This window comes from Notamacropus eugenii, chromosome 4, assembly GCF_028372415.1.
Source record: "Notamacropus eugenii isolate mMacEug1 chromosome 4, mMacEug1.pri_v2, whole genome shotgun sequence".
Lineage (NCBI taxonomy): Eukaryota > Metazoa > Chordata > Mammalia > Diprotodontia > Macropodidae > Notamacropus > Notamacropus eugenii.
Window position 1 is genome coordinate 433889904 of NC_092875.1, and position 19014 is coordinate 433908917.

Consider the following 19014-nt stretch of genomic DNA (forward strand, 5'->3'; position numbering starts at 1 on the left):
CCATGGACATGGGCTAGAGCAGGGGGGAAAAAAAGGAAAAGAATGAATACAAAAGATCTTAAACTGGATAATCCACCTAAGAACAATCAAGTTTTTATACATTATACAATAAAGCACTAGGAAAAAAAAAGTGTAGAAACTGAGTAGTGCCCATAGGCCCAAAGAAATAAGGGTTTGACAAATTTGGAAGAAAGATGTTGAACCAAAGAGTAGGGGGAAGTTTTTTTTAGTGATTCATAAAAATAAATTTAAAGACAGCTTAAATAAAATAAATGTGCAAAATAATTCAGACAAATACATAAATAAAAATAAATCTGAGCATGACAGAGTACTACTATTGCAGAGGAAAAGACAACTCCTCTCTTTAAATAGAATATATTAGGCTTTATTAAGTCATCAAAACATATTACAAACTTTATTCTGCAAATTTAATTGTGTCTTTTATTTGCTCTATGTCTCTGAGTACTAACAGATTTTGTCTATCCACTGGGAAATACAGAAACATTTGCTAGAAATGCACGCACATTGGTTTTTATTTTTTCAAATTAAAATTGCCTTATACAAATAACCTATGGGCTAGACATGGCACAAACTATATTATCAAAGAAATGTAAGATCAGAGTCACACGCCAAGTGAAAGAGATAACAAGTAGACAGTCAATGTGCTACGTTGATATCAATAAAACATAAAAAGGTCTAGAGGAAGTTTTTTAGTATGAAAGTTAGATTTTTTATGGAAGAGTAAGAATCAAACAGGGTGATAAGACAAAGATGAAATCTGTACATTCTGTACTGATGCAGAGTTTGCCCATGTCAATGAAATCTCAGAGTCAGTGATGTGATATGCATAGCCTACACCTCAGGGTTCTTATAAAGAAAGTACTCTGCAAGCCCTAAAGTCTATGTAAATAAAACAACTCATTATGAAGAAATAACTTCAAGTCAACTACATATCCAGCAAATTGACAAAATTGACAAAAAAGGAAAATAAATGTTAAAAAGGGTTGCGGGAAAACAAACAGACACATTAAGGTTGGTAGAATTATGAACTGGTACAACCATTCCAGAGAGGAATTTGGAACTATACCCCAACAGTTACTAAACTGGACAAATTCTTATCACAACAGTAACATTACCAGGTCTATGGCCCAAAGAGATTAAAGAAAGAAGAAAAGGCTTTTGTGTACAAAAATATTTAACATTTATAGCAGCTCTTTTTGTGGTAAGAAAGGCTGGAAGCTAAGGGGGTGTCGATCAACTGGGGAATAGCTAAACAAATAACAGTATATGTATGTAATGAAATACTATAGTGGGATAAGACATAACAAAAGTGATGGAGTTAGAGAAGAATTATATGAAGAGACACAAAATGAAGTAAGAAGAACCAGGAGAACAATTAAGCAACAATGTAAAGACAAACAAATTTGAAAGACTTAAGACCACCAACTGATACAATGACCAACTACAATTCCAGATAACTAATTAAAGATCTATGTCACCCACCTCCTTAAAGGGATGATGGATTAAAGATACAGATTGACATATATTTTTAGACATGGGCAAGGTGAGAATTCACCTTGCTTGACTGTGCATCTGTTACAAGGGTTTTTCTTTTTTAATTTTAAACTGGGGAAAGAGGAAGAGAAAATAAATGGTAGTTAATAGTTAATTGAAAAATAAAATTAAACTTAAAGTCCTGCAAGGTTGAAAATCAAACACAGAAAATAAGCAAAAGATACTAAATACTCAATGTTGGATGAACTACAGAAAATTAAGCGTGATAATATACCGTTATGTGGGTTTGTCTAAGCATGCTGAAAAGCAGTTTGGAATGATGCTAAAAAAACAATTAAAATGTCTTTGACACAGAAATATCTCTTCTAGGTATATATCCCTAAAGAGATCAATAATTTAAGTAATAATAATAATTTTTTAAAAAGGTCTATTACATAGCAAAATATTTCAAGAAGCACTTTTTGTAGTAGCAAATACTTCGGAAGGCTCACACCTTTTGTTAATTATTAACAGGAATAATGGAATCACTCCTACATTCTGTAAGTAGAATCTCTCTGCAATACTTGATGATGACAGTGTTTGGAGGAGACATATCACCAAGAGATGTGATGCTCTCTAGCTCTGAAAAGCATATAAATACTCTGAAGTGAGCTTTTACTTCGGAGTTAACACAGTGGAAATGTTTGTTTCAAAGACAAGACTCGGGGCAACTGCTAAGGAAACTTCCCCCTTTTCCCCCCACCCTGCTTTGAAAACTCAGATGTTGGTGCTTTACTCTCTGGGAACTATCTATATATGATCAGACAGTTTGATCTTTCTGTTGATCTGTGATGTATGTATTGCTTATGGTAAGGCAGTTGGAAGCCCTGTCTGTTTTTCTTTATTTCTCTGTATTTTCTCTGAAGTTCAGGGTGCTGACTTTTTTCCCCTGAACTAAGTAAATTTTATATACATATATATATATATATATATGTATATATATATATGTATGTATGTATATATGCTTGATTAAAGTGACTGTTGACCCCTAAAAAGTTGCTTTCCTTTTAGAAAAGCAGATCTAAGAACCTGTATAGCAGGTCCTTCTATGTATGTTGGAGTCCTTGCTGATATATAGCTCTCCTTAATCTTAGTACAATTCTCCTGAAACTAACTCCAATTTATTTATACATAGTTGCTTGGATGTTAACTACCCCCATTATACTTATGAGCTCCTTGAAAGCAGAGACTGTTTTGGGTTTGGTTTTATTTGGCTCGGTTTTTTTTTTTTCCCTTTGTATCCTCAGAGCTTAGTACAGTGTCCAGCACAGAGAAGGTGCTCACTAAATGCTAGTTGGCTGAATAACCAGAAGTCAAAGGATATAAACTTACACTGAAGAATAACTTACCCAATAATATTGAGTATAATCCTACATGGGTAAAAAATGAACCTTTAACGAAACAGAGGACTTCTAAGCATTCCTGATGAAATGTCCAAAGCTGCGTAGAAATTCTGAGGTACAAAGACAGATGTCAAGAGAAATATAAAAAGGGAAACATGAGCATACAACCATAAGGAACTAAACAAGGATAAACTGTTTATATTTTAATTTAAGGAGGTGATATGACTCCTCAAAACCCTGTCATCATCAAGTATTTAGAGAGATTCTACTTAGAGAATGTGGGAGTGATTCCATTATGCTTTGATGATTTTAAAGAAGAATGGAGAGGAGGGGGAAAGATGAATACCCAGGAAGCAGTGGTGATGGAGAGGGAGGAAGAGAAAGGATAAGAAAAATTATTTCACATAACTAAGGTGCACAAGTAGATGTTTCTACAAACAAGGAGGAAGAGATGGGAAATCAGGTGACAATTAAGCTTCACCCTTATCTGAACTACTCAAAGAAGAGAAAAATACAAATACATATATGTACAGAAATTACTTTCACTCAACAGGAAAATAACAGGTAAAGGGAAGGAGGAGAAAAAAAGAAGGGTAGTTTAAGAGAGGGATTAGTCACAAACAAAACGAGCCTGAAACAGATACAAAAATAATTAGAGCGGCTCTTTTTGCGGTAGCAAAGAATTAGAAATTGAGGGGGTGCCCATCAATTGGGAAATGATCATACAAGCTGAAAGTGATGGAATACTATTTTGCTTAGAGAAATAATAAAGGGAATGGTTTCAGAGAAACCTAGGAAGACATATGAACTGGCAAAGCAAAGGCAGCAAAACCAAGGGAACAATTTATCTGATAAATAACAATACCATAAATACAAACAACTCTGGAAGACTTGGGAATTCTGATTAACACAATGACTCATCCTGACACCAGAGTAATGATGATGAATCAGGCTCTCTACATCCTGATTGGTAAAGAACTGAGTACAGAATGAAACTTTTTAAAAAATGTGCTCTAGACAGGAATTTGTTTCGTGTTATTTTGTTTGTGATTTTGTTTCCTTCTGTTTGTCTTCTTTCTTTCTCAAGTTGCAGGGCATGTCGGGTGTGGGGAGCACGGTTTGAGGAAGATTTTTCAATGATCAAAAAAAAATTAAAAAGGAAATGTCTACCAGTATGAAAGTCTAATTTTCTTTAATCCATACATCAAGACTTCTTTAGTGGCTTCATTCATGTCCAACTCTTTGTGACCCAATTTGGGGTTTTCTTGGCAAAGATAACTGGAGTGGGATATATTTCCTTCTCCAGCTCATTTGTAGATGAGGAAACTAAGGTAAACATGGTTAAGTCACTCGCCCAAGATCAAAGATCACACTGCTAGCCAATGCTGGAGGCCACATATGAACCCAGATCCTCCTGACTCCAGGTCTGGCATTCTACCCCACTGAGCTCCCTGTACGTCCCAAATAAGTGTTGCCCTTCAAAATAATCAGCTTATAAAACTACACTTTATTTCAATAATATTAACCTTGCTTAAAAAAATGTTTGCAATTCTCTTTTTGGAACTTACTCAAAGGCTATTTATAAGACAAAAAATTCAGTCTCCATACTTCATCTGATTAAGACCAGGAATAGTCGGTTTGATCTATTTTATTCATTACATTGGAGTCCAAATGACTTTTGACTATTTCAAAAAATCAAATCAACCCTCAAAAGGCCGATCTGTCACCATCACAAATAGCCAAAAAGAATGACAAGGCTCTGGAACTAATTCTACAAGTTCAAAAAATGCTTGCAGCAGCAGTACTGGAATAATTTTACCAAAGGTGAGAATATTATTTTTTCTTTAAAATATCAATAGATAATCTCAGTGCTACTCCTTTTAGTTAAAGAGTAGAACATTCTTATACATACAGTGGAAAAATGATTTGTGTCTTAGTTTAACTGATTTTTTCAGCCTCATCCTCATATACAGAAAACATTATGCTACATGCTGAGCACAGTCAAAATCTACAAAAAAGAATAAATCTGTGCTTATATTTATATTACTAAAGGGATTATTTGGCTTGAGACAATGAGAACTAGTAAAAATTCAGAGAATAAATGAATACTATTTGCATTACACAAGGACATTTAAATTTTATAAATCTCCCTTAACTGAAGTTGTTGTTTAGTCACTTTTCAGTCATGTCTGATGCTTCATGATCTCTTTTGGTATTTTCTTGGCAAAGACACTGGAGTGGTTTGTCATTTCCTTCTCCAGTTCATTTTACAGATCAGGAAACTGAGGCAGAAAAAGGTTAAGTGACTTGCCCAGGGTCACACAGTTAGGCAGCGTCTGAGGCCAGATTTGAACTCAGGGAGATGAGTCTTCCTGCCTCCAAGTCCAACTTGAGGCTGGATTTGAACTAAGAAAGAATTGTTTTCCTAATTCCAGGCCTAGGCCTCTTATCCACTGTGCCACCTAGTTGCTCAAGCTTGAAGTTGGATGAAATTTCCTTCTAAGATGATAATTCTGGAGAAATCGGAAAAGGCTTTAATTAAACAGTAAAATAAAGCTTCTTTAAAAAAATAAAGAAAACCACAGCTCCCATATTTATAAGTGGAAAGTGCCTTGGACTCAGATAACTCAGCCGCTTTAGATGAAAAAACTGTAACCCAAAGAGCCTAAGAGACTTACTCAGGGTCACAGGCAATTAGTTGTGGCAGGGATAAGATTTGAACTAAGATCCTGACTCCAAATGCAGCCCTCTTTCCACTGTATCTGCTTCATGTTCTTTCCTCCTGTGGATCATGTTAACACACTTTGGTACATACATCTCATTGCTACTATTACATTTCTATCTCTTGGAGCAACCAAATGTCTTGAACCTCCTAACCCAATCTTTACTCTCTTTTGAAAGAGGGTAGATACACATATTCACACATGTCCAGTTGTGACCTGTCATACTAACGTTTTCATAAACCCATGGAGCCCTCTTCTGGATGTATATGTAGGTACAGTTAGTGAGCTGTAATCATAACAACTAAGTCCCTTGCCCTTTCCCCTCACCCTCCCTACCTCCCAAAAAAAGCTGGGGAGAATAAATGAAAAGAAAAACTATTTTAAAACCGAAGTGTAAACAAGGACAATAGGAAGTATAGCCTTGGAATAAAATATTTATTGAAACTATCACATTTTTAAACATTTAATTGAATAAAATTATTATAGTAGCAAAAAAATTATCTTCAATAATCTTTCATGCTAAATGAATACTGAGAAGAATAGAGTGAATGACTTAAATCTATACATCGTTCCAAAAACACATTTCAACACATTTTCCACTAAGCTTCTCAAAATCCTCGAAAAAAGTTCCACTGTATCACATTGTCTTAGTCACCTCTTGGCAAAGGTACTTCAATGCAATGAACTAACTAGGTGGCAGGCGTCAATCAGGAAAAGGAGGCTGCAGGAGGTCTGTACATCTTTCCAAGGCCCTCATCTGCCTTGTCCATTCCTACTCTTGAACAACCAAGCAATACTAAAGAAAACTGTAAAACTATGCTAACTAAATCACACAAAAAACTCACATTTCCTAAATCTCTGCTGGTCCAACATGAAGGCAGAACAAACCTTCCAGTGATGTCCAATTTGGTTTCTATTATACTACATATTAGCTGTTCAAAACCTTCTACTCTTTCTTCAAAACTATCCAATGAAAGCTCAAATATCCAAGCCCCACAGGACTCCCCTCTCTTAGCAGAAGGTTTTTACTAAGAAAACTCATGAATTAATTTTTCTAAGAATAAGACTTTCTGGAATAAACTCCCTCATCTATTGTCCCCCACCATGCTTCAAACTCATATCTATGTCAACACTCACAGCCTTCTACTAACCTCTAGCCTCAAAGAATGATGATTCTCCTTTTTTACCAAGTAACCATTTTAGTAGAACCCTTGTTCTTAAGTTCTCAAATCTCTATGACCTTGTTCCACTGATCAGTCTCACCCCAGACAATTGTAATCATGTTCTAATTGGGTCCATGGCTCAATACAGCTGCTAAAATTATCTAAGGCACAAGGTTACTCCTTAGCTGGGGGTAAAAAAAAACTTGAACAGCTTCCTATTGAATGTAAGATAAAATACACATGCAAACACAAAGACATCAAGCATCTCCCAGAAACAAAGGCTCTTTTTCTCATACCAATAGTCTATTATGTTATCAGGCTGCAAGCCAAAGAATACAATCTTCTCTAAAGAAGTGAAAATTAATGTCACAAAGAATGCCACAAAGAGACGTGTAGCAGGTGTGAGCAGACTGCACCATACAATCAATAAGAAATTGCAAAGAACAGATGTAAAAGATGGTGTGAGGGAAATATATTATAGGAAAAGGTGGCCTAGCAACAGGAAGAGGGTGAGAGAAGACAGACAGACAACCCCAGTCCTGCTCTGCTATTCTAGTGAAAGGATATGTATGTACATACATAAAGTGCAAACAAGGCACCATAGAAAAAAGCTAGAGATGATGAATGATGGTAATGATAATGATGATGATGATGCAGTGAAAGTAAAGAAAGTCTCCAAAGAGCCTTTCTGGCAAACTTATGTGAAGACATGGAGGGTAAAGGGGGAGGAAATAAGTATTTCTACAGCACTTACTTTGTGCCAGGCCATCTCATCTGATCCTCACAACAACACTGTTAGATAGGTGCACCATTTTAACTGTTGAGGAAATCGAGGCACACAGTAGCTTACGTGACTTGCCTAGGGTCACATAGCTAGTAAGTGTCTGAGGCTGCATTTTAACTTAGATTTTCCTTACTCTAGACCCAGTGCTTTATTCCTTGGAAGGCTCATGAACAAGATTCCTGCAGAATGTGTGAACTTTGATGAATTGGGACCTGCATCAAAAGAGGGAACTTCTAAAACAGATGAGATCAGGGATCCATTTAAGTATTTAACTATCTTTTCTGAAAAGCATATGTATCAACCAACCAATCTGCAAACATTTATCAAGCACCTACTATGGACCAGGCACTGTCAGTCAGTCAACAAACATTTAGTAAGTGCCTACTAGGTACCGGGCACTGTGCTAGGCACTGGGCATACCAAGACAAAAACAGCGCCTGCCCTCAAAGAGCTCATATTCTAATGGGAGAGACAACATCTAAACAACTATAAGCCAATTAACATTTACTAAGCACTATTATGTACCAAGCACTGTGCTAAGTGCCAAGCATACAGAGAAAGGTGAAAGGCAGTCTCTACCCTCAAGAAACTCACAATCTAATGGGCAAGACAACGTGCAAGCAACTGTGTACAAATGTACAAACAAGCTACATACAGAATAATGCGGAAACAACCAACAGAAAGAAGACACTAGATTTAAGAGGGATTGAGAACGTCTTTCTATGGAAGGTAGTATTTTATCTAGGACTTGAGGGCAAATAAAAGCTTGATTTGTTTTAAAAAGACAACTAGATAATGCTTTTACATTCTTTAAAAATGATTCTTTTTTATTTCATGAACTTTTTCCTTAATTTGCAAATGAAAATTAATTTACTTGCTTTTGGCAATATGATTCAGCACTTTACCTCAAAATGTCTGCCATGCTAATTGTGATCTCTTACAATCAACTTACACTACAGTTTTCAGGTGGAACAAGGAGTTGAGTAATCTCTCCACCATGCACACAGAAGATATGCTTCATTTCTCCAGAAAATATGTCCCAGATTATCACAGAAAAATCCACTCCTCCAGAGATCAAGTATCTTTGGTCATAACGAGCTGAGACCTGATGAGGATATAGTAAACATGTAATTTTGTTCCGATGACCCCGAAGAGTTCTATGAGGTGGCCAACCTGTAAATGAGATTTTGTTTTTAAAATGAGGGAGAAATTCAAGCCTTAAAGTTTTTCAACAAAAGATAACACAAAGTGATTTATTTACACACACAAAAATCCTAGTTTAAACTTATAAAGGATTATCATACCAAAAATCTTACTTTCTAAATGTAGATGATTCCAAGAATTTAAGTGGTAGAATCAAGATATGTTAAGTTAAAATTCTTTCTCTATTGTTATTTTGTTACATTAATTCAAACATTGATCAAATTAACAGAAACAAAAACAACAAGTCAAGCGCAGGCAACAAGGCTTTATTAAGCACCTAGTGCCAGTCTAGTCTAGTCTAGATGCAGGGTACACAAAGGCAAAATAGCCCCTTCTCTCAAGGAGCTCCCGGTCTAAAGGGAGAGACAAAAGGCAAATAATTATATATGAAAACGTAAAGGATAATCTCAGGGTAAAGACACTAGTATTAAGGCATATTAGAAAATGTTCCTTGTGGAAGGCAGGATTTTAACTGAGACTTAAGGAAATCAAGAGGCAAAGATGAGGACGAAGAGACTTCTAGATGTGGGGGACAACCAGTGAAAATGCAGAATCAAAAAATGCAGTATTTTCTGCAAGAAATAGTAGGGAGGTCATTGTCTCCTGGCCCACAGAGAATGTGGAGAAGAGTAAGATAAAAGAAGTCTGGAAAGGCAGGAAGGAGGGCAGGCTATGAAGAGTTTTAAAAGCCAAACTAAGGATTTTACGTTTGATCCTGCAGATAACAGGGAGTTACTGGAGTTTATTAAACGATAGTTCAAATGGTCAGACCTGGGCTTTAAGAAGATCAGTTTGACGGAGGAGTGGAAGCTAGACTGCACTGGGGAGAAAAATGAGAGAGACCAACCAGAAGGCTATTACAATGTTCCAAGCATGAGACAACAAAGGCAAGTCAGACATTTAACATTTTATAAATATCACCAGGACAAAAAGCTTTACACTATGTCAACATATGCTTGTTTTTTAAAGACGTATCTCTAATAATTCTTCTCAAAATATAAGGTTGTAAAATTTTATTTCAGTACCTCTCCGGAGCATGTGTTCCCCCTGTAGTAGCTGGACTATAGCAGTTTGTGTTGCCGGCACAATAATTATGCTTCCATCTTCACGGCCACAAACTAGTCGTCCATGGGATGGAATGTACACACTTGCTGTAACTTTCAAAGGTTCACTGCTATTAGGAACCACACTTAGTTGATCTATAATTCCAGCAGGACAAGGAGTAAGTTTACCAAAGGCCTCTTGCAAACAAATTGAAGTTGTCATTTCCAATCCTACAAGTGTTTTGTTTAAAAATAATAAAAAAGGAAAAAGATAGTATTTGAACATATAAAAATACATCAAAAAATACTTATTTGTATTTCTCATTAGTTGAACTGCCACTACCTTCTGCAGCTTCCTGTGTTTCAAGTGTGTCTGGTACATTCCAAATACACAATCTTCCTGAAGAGTCTCCCTGAATAAGTAGTTTATGGAAGGAATCCCTACGTCCATAAAAGAATCGAGTAACAGGAGGGCAGATAAACAACTGAGGAAAAAAAAAATACATATCCATTCAGATTTTTCAGTTATATTTAATGTGTAATAAGAACACAAACATCAGCAACATATGCTTCAGATGCAGATATTAATTATTTTTCTTTTGAGCTAGGAAAACAAAATACATTATACATTTATATATATGTATTTATATCGCTCTAAGTTTTTTAAATGACATTTACATATAATTTTAAAGGTTTGAAAAGCAATGTCTTCACAAAAAACCTTTAAGAAAGGTGGTGAAAAATACCAAAAAGGCATTATTAAGATGGCTCTACCATAATAATATCTAAAATTATGTAAGAATATTTAAATTAAGCATGAAATTAACTTTCCATGAATCAAAAATTTCTGAGGTGAAGTGTTTTGCAAATATTCATTAAAGAATGATCCTGACAGCTATTAGTTGAAACTTACTTACTATAATTAAATCATGTATACTGATTTTTCAAATGGGCTCTTGACTCAAGATTATATTAATTTAAAAAAATTCTCCATTTTTAAATAACCACTGTGATGTAATCATAAAATTTTAAGATGGGACCCATGATTTCATTGATGTAAAGAATTCCCAGATGAGCAATTCCTTCTATCAAAGCAACTTAGCACTTTAAACTGAAATTTACAAGGGTTACCTGAAGAACTGAAGGGTTAAATACCTTGCCCAGAAGCACAAAGCCACCATGCATCAGGGGCAGGATTTGAACCAAGGTCTTCCAAGGCCAGCTCTCTCTCCACTACACTATGCTTTCTCTTGCAAGAGATTTGGTACAACCCCCTAATCATAGAGGTAAGAAAACTGTGTACTAGAAGGCTTATTAATTCACTTGCTTAGTGACTAGACACAATTTGAACTCAAACAGCAATTTCAAAAAGACATTACTTCCACACTCCAAATGAAGTTATATCAATAATAGTGTCACAATTAGATTTTCATAGACACAGATTCTATGTCATTGTAAAAATTTTGTCATATTAAATATAACCTATTATGTGCATATAATACACATGAAATACTGAACTTGGACTAACACTTGTAAAATGAACGATTAACAACAAACTCATTGGCTATTATGATGGACAATGGTTTTTTTTAATCTCATCAGAAAAAAATGAATAAGGCTAGGCTTCTACTAGAAAATGAGACAGTAGTTCACAAAATCTTTGAGAAGTCAAGCACATCATTTCTTAATTAAATGTGGTATTTGTCAAACACATACTATGAACAAATTTTTGTGAAAAGCACTGAGGGAAACATGAAGACTGAATAAGTAAATTCCCTTTCCTCCTGGACTTTATAATTCAGTAATCATAAACAACAACCAAAAAAAACTGTTTCAACAAAAAGTTATTAAAACTGATATGAAAACATGATTAAGTGAAGTTGATAGTAATTGTTTCCTAATCTCAAGCAAAATAAACTGAATCAATTGAGTTTTGTTACTTGAAATCTAAAAGTCCTTAATGCTTCACCATTTTACAGAAATGTAATTAAGACAGCCATAACTTCTTACACCAAAAAGTCATTCAACAAAGTCAAAAGCATAGTTTATTTCATTATAAAAGCAACTCATTTTATGCCAATAAGTGCTTTAAAAATTGGGCCTAAATGAATTTAACATGCCTGGTGGGCTGTGGAAAAGCAGTTGGCCATTTAAAGATACCCAGGGCGATCATTCTGTCACACAGATAATAGTCTTCTAATTTAACTGGAGATAAAGGTGGCAAATTAAGTTGGCTAAATATATTAAGACCAATTTATTACAGAGGATCTTGATTACTTATAGCTAATCAAAGTACTTATGACAAATATTTTCTGCCTCACCACCACAATGAACAATACAGGATGGAATTTTCAGAAAAAAAATTGGTAGAAAATTAGACAATTAGCATTCTTACAATTTTTTAAATTGTATCATTTAGCTTAAAGAGTACAGTCTTAGAACTTAATATTAGATAAATTTTGATTATAATGAATGGTTTTCAATGAAAAATTATTTTTATTCATGTTTTTAAGATATAGTCATCAAAAGCTGAGAGGATTCTTTTAAATGATAAACCATTATATTAAATAGGATCACCCTACTAAATTTTTTACTATTTCTAAAATTCCATGCTAAATGAATGTAAATTAGTTTCAGTATTAATTTCATCCAAAATTAGTATGAATGTATAAGCAAAATCCATAATTCCCTAAAAGTCTTTGGAAAATGATGTGTACTATTGTACACATTACCATGAATTCAAAGAGACTATGCAACTTTAGAGCCTATGGGACATGGAGAAGCCTAAATAGGAATATTTAAAATGGTGTAAAACCCAGCAGACATAGTTAGAAAGAAGCTGAATAAATGAGAAAAAAATTGGATCTTTCTCAAAGCAAATTGGCCAGAACGGGAAATGAGAGCAAACTTTCAGAAAGGATATCACACAGTGGCCAGGCGGGCGTCCAGGAGAAGATTATTACCAGAGACTGTGATATGATGAAGACGGTGATTTTCAGAAGGATGAAAGGAGCGCCAAACATGAAAACATAGGCATTCTGCCTCCTCTTTGTCTAAGTCTATGCTTCTTGGACCTGCTTACTCAGTCTGTTTCCTTTACTTTAAAACTCTATCCACATGACTGAACACTCAGTAAAATATTTACTTCCATGAGTATCACAATGCTACCTGAATCAATGTTTCATTCAACATATTATATGTCCAAGGTATATTTTACCTGTTCATAACTTTAGCAGTCACAGGTCACATGATCAGGCAGGATAACTGAACTGGCAGAAGAACGCCAGAGTAACAAACTAGGGAAAGTTTTCCGTGGAGTAATGCCAAAGATTTAAGGCAAAGGACACAAAGGATTTGTCTTCAAGTAAAATGGAGGTCAGAGAGAACACAGGGGGTAGGGGAGTTCCTCCAAAGAGCTGACCCAGTGGAGTCCTGTTTTACAGCTTTAAAGGCACCCATACTTTCGTTAGAGAGTCCAACAACTGATAAACATATATAACATATTGAGTGTTTGTTTCATCAATCAGTAAGCATTTACAATGTGCCAGGCATTGTGCAAAGTGCTGGGGATATACTAAAAGACAAATACAGGGTCCCAGTTCTCAAAAGAGTTACATTCTAACAGAAGGACATGTAAAAAATTATACATGATGGATATAAGTTGTGCAAATGGAAAGCAACCTAAGCAGGAAGGTACGGGGGGTTGGGGAGGTGGAGACAAACTCAGGAAGGCTTCCTATAGAAGGTGAAAATTGAGCTAGTCTTAAAGGAAGCCAGAAAGTGAAGGTGATGAGAGAAGGTATGAAAGACAGACAGCCAGTGAAAAGGCACAGAATAAGAAGCTGGAGTACCATGCTCAAAGAACAGCAAGAGGCCAATTAGTCAATCAAAAAAAGCTAATAAGGAATATAAACTATACATACATGCATGCACACACACAGTATGTACGTGTATGTGTGTATATGTATGTACGTACAATCTGTTTATTACAACTACTTCAGTTAATTTGTGTATGGCCACAATGCTCAGACTGCATCTCACCTCTTTATCTTCTCTATCCAAGAGACCATACTGTACAGGAGGAATTAAATTTTCAACAGCCTTTCCAACATCACTGCGAAATGAATCACTAGCAGGCAGGCAACTGAGAAACAGAGAAATTATTATTTTCAATGAAAATTCATACTTTAAAACATTTCTATCACATAACTCTATACTACAAGGCTTTTTTCCACTACTAAAATTCATATGTTCATAACTTCATTGTAAATGTGAAAGTATTACACTGTTTAATTATAATATAAAATATGAAATGTAATTTAATGTATCCTACTTCAACAAAAAAAATTTTAATGTCCCTTTTGATATTTCTAATTGTGAGTTAAATTGAAACTTCATATTTTAATCTTCAAAATTATGCTTTAAACTTATACCATAATTTTAATCACATATTTTACAATATTTTAATCATATACTGCTTTAATTTTTCATTGCATGTCAGTAAATTTCTTGAAATTTGAGACAAAGAATTCAGTCTTCATCTACAATTCATGGCGATTCTAATGCCTAAACTTTTTCTTATATTGTAACTTATTATTTATTGAGTACCTGGCAGGTAGTTTGTAAATATAACTTTGTCCATTTTCTGTCCATATAATAACTTTATCTGCTGATATGAAGTCACCTCCTGTCCATGTTTGTCCATTTTCACTGGGGCCAGAACATAACAAGGAATAATCTCCAGCATCAAACACCTACGTAAAACCAGAGACAAACTCAAAATTCTAAATTCATGTTACAATTTAAGTAAAAACAGTGACATCTCAGTTAAATCCTCTAGAAGCAAAGCCCCTCAAAGTGAGCCAAAAGTAGATGAGAGAAAGTTCAGGTGTCTTCAGCAATAATTAGTGGCAACAATAATTGAATAAGAAGAGGCAGAAACATGAATCAAGAGGGCTCATTAACAGGACTTTAAGTTTGTCTCATCCCAGACAAAGATCAGGGTTCAGCTGAAGAAAACTAAAGCTCCTAAAGTAATACAGAGTTTGTTCATCTGGAAACATGAGAGGTACTGCCCAAAGTGTATGTGGCCTCTGAATCAACAAACAGATGAATCTATCCAGGACAGAGGTACGATTTTCCTTAATGAAATCTGAAAAGGCTGGAAACCTCCAGCTTGCATCACTCAATGATTTGTTTATATTACAACTGCAGTTAATATGCAGTTAGATATAATTGTACAGTTGAAGCTAATAAAATGAAATTTAATAGGGATAAATGTAAAGTCTTAGATTTATGTTCAAGAAATCAACTTCATAAGTACAAGCAAAACACAGCTAGGCAGTAAGTTATCTCGTAAAAAGCTGAGGCTATTAATGGACACTGGACACAAGTCAAAAGTATGATAAGGGAGCCAAAAAAAAAAAAAATACTAAGATTTCAAACTGCATTAAGTATAGTGTCCAAATAAAAAGGTGCTGTATTCCGCCCAAGTCAGACCACTTCTGGAGTTTTTTGTTAGGTTCTGGGGTAAAGCATTTTAGAAAGAACACTGATATGTTAAAGAATATCTAATGGTGAAAGATATCAGGTCCATACCATATGAATATCAATGAAGGAATGAAGTATGTTTACCCTGAAGAGAAGAGTCAGGAAGTACATGATGACTGTCTGCAAGTGCTGGAAAGGTTATCGTTTTCAAGAGAGACTGAACTTATTATATTTGTCCAGAGACAAAATAAGGAATAAGGCATGGAAGCTGCAAAGAAGGATTTTTAGGCTTGATATCAGAGGGAAAAACCACTTAAGATTTAGAGTTATCCCAAGGTAGAATGAGCTGCTTCAGCAAGTAGTGGGTTCCCCCATTTACTGAAGGTCTTTGTGCAGAGATTCAATGACCACTTCCTGGGCACATTGTGGAGGAGAACTGATTCTCTTTTAGGTCCGAAAATGGCCATTGAGATCCATTCCTTCTCAAATTCTGGAATTCCAGAATTCATCTGAAGACAAATGATTAAAGGCTTCAAGCTACAAAGTGGCTGCAACTCTTCTTTCCAAACTTATTTCATAAAGCTCTCCTTTACACTATTTTCCAGCCAAATTACATTATCAAAGGTTACAACATTTTAATAAACACACGTGAAAATAGACAAGGGCTCAGAAGGTGGCCTCAAACCCAAAATTCCTCAGGGACAAATAAAACTCAGGAAAATATAAGACATACAAAGGAAAAGACAGCAAGAAATAAAAGACCTGGACATCATACATCTCTACCACAAATAAAGTATCATTTGGCTTTTTATTTGCCTCCTTCCTTCCAAAGATATTCAGCTCCTCCATTCTGTTCCTACTATACAAAAGAAATAGACATGCCCACAGCATCAGCTAAACAATCCTAATTCTCCCTGCTTTGATGTACTAGCCTCAGGAGATCAAGCATAGTAGATTAGTTCAGGCAAAAGGTAGCATATTTGGGCTTCCCATCCAATCTTAGTTCAGTTTCCCTTCATTTTTGTGGTCTCAAAAAGCTATTTTTCAACTCCATAAATGTCTTCCTCCATGCCTGGAAATGACCCCATACTACCGTACTTATTTTTGCCTATGGAAATCCTCCCCTACCTCCAAGGCCTAGTTCAAGTGTCAGTTCCTCAATGAGGCCTTCTGTATTCCCATATCCAGAAGCGATCCCTCATCCACCTCAAATGATTCATGTCACTCTATTTGATATCTCCTATTCACTTCTACTCTAAGCAGGATTACAATTATTTGTATACCTTTTTGTATTCTCCCTCTCCTCATTAAGATATGAGCTCCTTGCATAGCAAACACATTCAATCTTTGCTGAATTTGCCCTAAAAAGAATAGAGAGCTCCACAGAGTACCATTCCAAATATTCCCTCCAAAGGGGAAGATTTGCTACAAAAATCAAGGAACATAAATTCAGACATGAGAACTAAAAGATTAAAATAGTCTTTCTCAGAGTTATTCCTTAAGTTCAGCACTAAATGTCTAACAAAATCTACATGATAAAATAGGAAAAACCAGCTTTTTTACTTAACTGGTAACCTTACCCTCCAATATTTGGAACACACAACCAAAAGTGACCTTTGGGTGAATGCACAGAAAGAAATGCTTTGGCAATTCTGACAATAAATTGGTTTGGATTCTTCTTCAAATATTGGCTCAGTATCCTGAAAGATATAAAAATAACTTGGTTACCCATGAAAACAATCACACAACCAAATAAAATGAAGTGAAAATGGAATTTGCTATGTTCAGCAACTCAGTAGCAAAGAAAGAACAAAAACTGCATTCCAAAGTAGCACAGTCACAAATGTTAAAGATATTCACAAGTGAGAGAATTGAAACAAGGTAACAAGGTCATACTAGGGAGGAAGAAAGGTAGAATCAAATTTATTAACCGCCTACTATGCAACAGACATCATAGATACTAAGGACACATAAAAAACGAGTGAATTATAATTCTTCCCAAGCTATTATGAAACCTCGGAAACACCTGATAACTCATGCAGTTTGGTGTTATCTTTGTTTTCTTTTTAATTAAGTCAAATTCTTGGACTAGAAAGGCTAGGACAAGTGTGTGTTGGCAGTGCACAGATTTGTACTGCCCACTAATAGAATGCAAATACACTGAGGCAAATGACTAGAAATATCAGCGTTTAGTTTCTGTTTTTTTCTTCCCTCAAGTACATAACCATCTTAGAAACTAACTTAGAAGTTTACACAGAAGTAAAAACCAACTATTCCCTCTTACAATGCACTTCTCTACCTCTTATTCCAAGAAAGCTGAGCATTTCTTAAAAAAATTTTTAAATTTACTTATATAATTATTAGGGTATCATTCATTTTAAAGTAGTCAAAAGATTATAGAAAATTAGGTAGACAACCAACCATAATAAACACTAAAAATAGAGGCCCAAAATATTACTACAAAGAACTGAATGCAGTAAGAAGCAGCAATAATGAGAAAACTGGAGGGATTGCTCACCAATCTTACCTGGGCACCACTAACTTCAGATGCAACAATCCAAACCTTCAAGATTCCTGTTACTGAAACTGCTACAACAGTATCCTCTAAACAGGAAATAAAAGGGTACAAATATAGCACATTTTCTCCAACATCAACATTTTTTAGTCATAATAGAGTCATAATGTTTAAGGAACTGCTTTTTGTCTACTGGCCACTGAGCTTCCATACAACCAAGGGAAATGAACTGTTCTTCCAGTGATATTCTCAACCTAACAGATATATGCTAACTAAGGTCATTGTCAGTGTTAAGAATAACGTTCTACACAAAGTTCAAACAAAAGACCCTGTTTATGATGTTCTCCAAATGCTTCAATTCACGCACGACACTGTACAAACTACAGAACACCCCAAAGAACTACAAATCTTCTCAGCTTGATAAATAACAATGCAAAAGAGATTATCTTGTGAGTGTAAAAGGGCCTGGACTGGTAACGTCCCTGGTACAGTGAACCCCTGGACAGGCAAAATGCTTTTATCAGTGGAGGTCGTCACTCTCTCTACAACTTAAGAGCTTTGGAGCATTACTTAGAGCACTGGGAGGCAAAGTGATTCAAAGGTGGGATTTGAACCCTGGTCTTCTTGGCTTTGAGACCAACTCTCTATATATACTGCCATGACTGCCTCTCTCTCCTATGTGGATGGTTAAGCCAAAAGGAAAATACATTATCAAAACTATATGATGGAGCTGTATGAGCAGCTCACTTTAAACAGATGAGCTGAGCCAGAGCCAAAGTCAGAAAACACAAAAGCAACTCATGGGAACCGGGCCTTTACAGGGCAGCTGTTTTCAGCACTCCAGGATCTGACTTGGCTAATACAGATTCTCTCTCTAGAGGACGAGAACAATAAAAACAATAATAATGGGACTTTGGAGTGATAAGGCAGGCAAACACACGCTCTTCAAGAACTGCCACGGACAGAAGCTCATCACATTATGGCTGCCTTGGTGGTGAGTCTCTACAAAGTCAATAGCCATTCGTGAGGCCACAGGCGCCACAAAGAAACAAGACATGTAGCACTCAGGGAGAGAATAAGAAAAAAGCTTGTGGGGAAGATTCTCAGGAAGGATTATTACTGCACGTTACCATGCATATCTAATCACTGAGTGTTCCCCCTAGATATTTCTGTTTCTTTTCCTGGCTGTGAACAGC

The 19014-nt window shown here is 35.6% G+C and overlaps 1 protein-coding gene across 4 annotated transcripts in view; it reads right to left on the minus strand.

Moving 5' to 3' along the window:
• Positions 1-19014, minus strand: part of WDR7 (WD repeat domain 7) — a 462625-nt gene that overhangs the window by 403756 nt on the left and 39855 nt on the right. For all 4 annotated transcript variants that reach the window (XM_072605972.1, XM_072605969.1, XM_072605971.1 and 1 more), the window contains 7 exons: positions 17831-17907; positions 16884-17003; positions 14422-14567; positions 13855-13957; positions 10157-10298; positions 9796-10044; positions 8520-8740 (listed from right to left, as the gene is read on the minus strand). In XM_072605972.1, the coding sequence (XP_072462073.1) occupies positions 8520-8740; positions 9796-10044; positions 10157-10298; positions 13855-13957; positions 14422-14567; positions 16884-17003; positions 17831-17907 (1058 nt within the window). The remainder of the gene's footprint in view (positions 1-8519; positions 8741-9795; positions 10045-10156; positions 10299-13854; positions 13958-14421; positions 14568-16883; positions 17004-17830; positions 17908-19014) is intronic.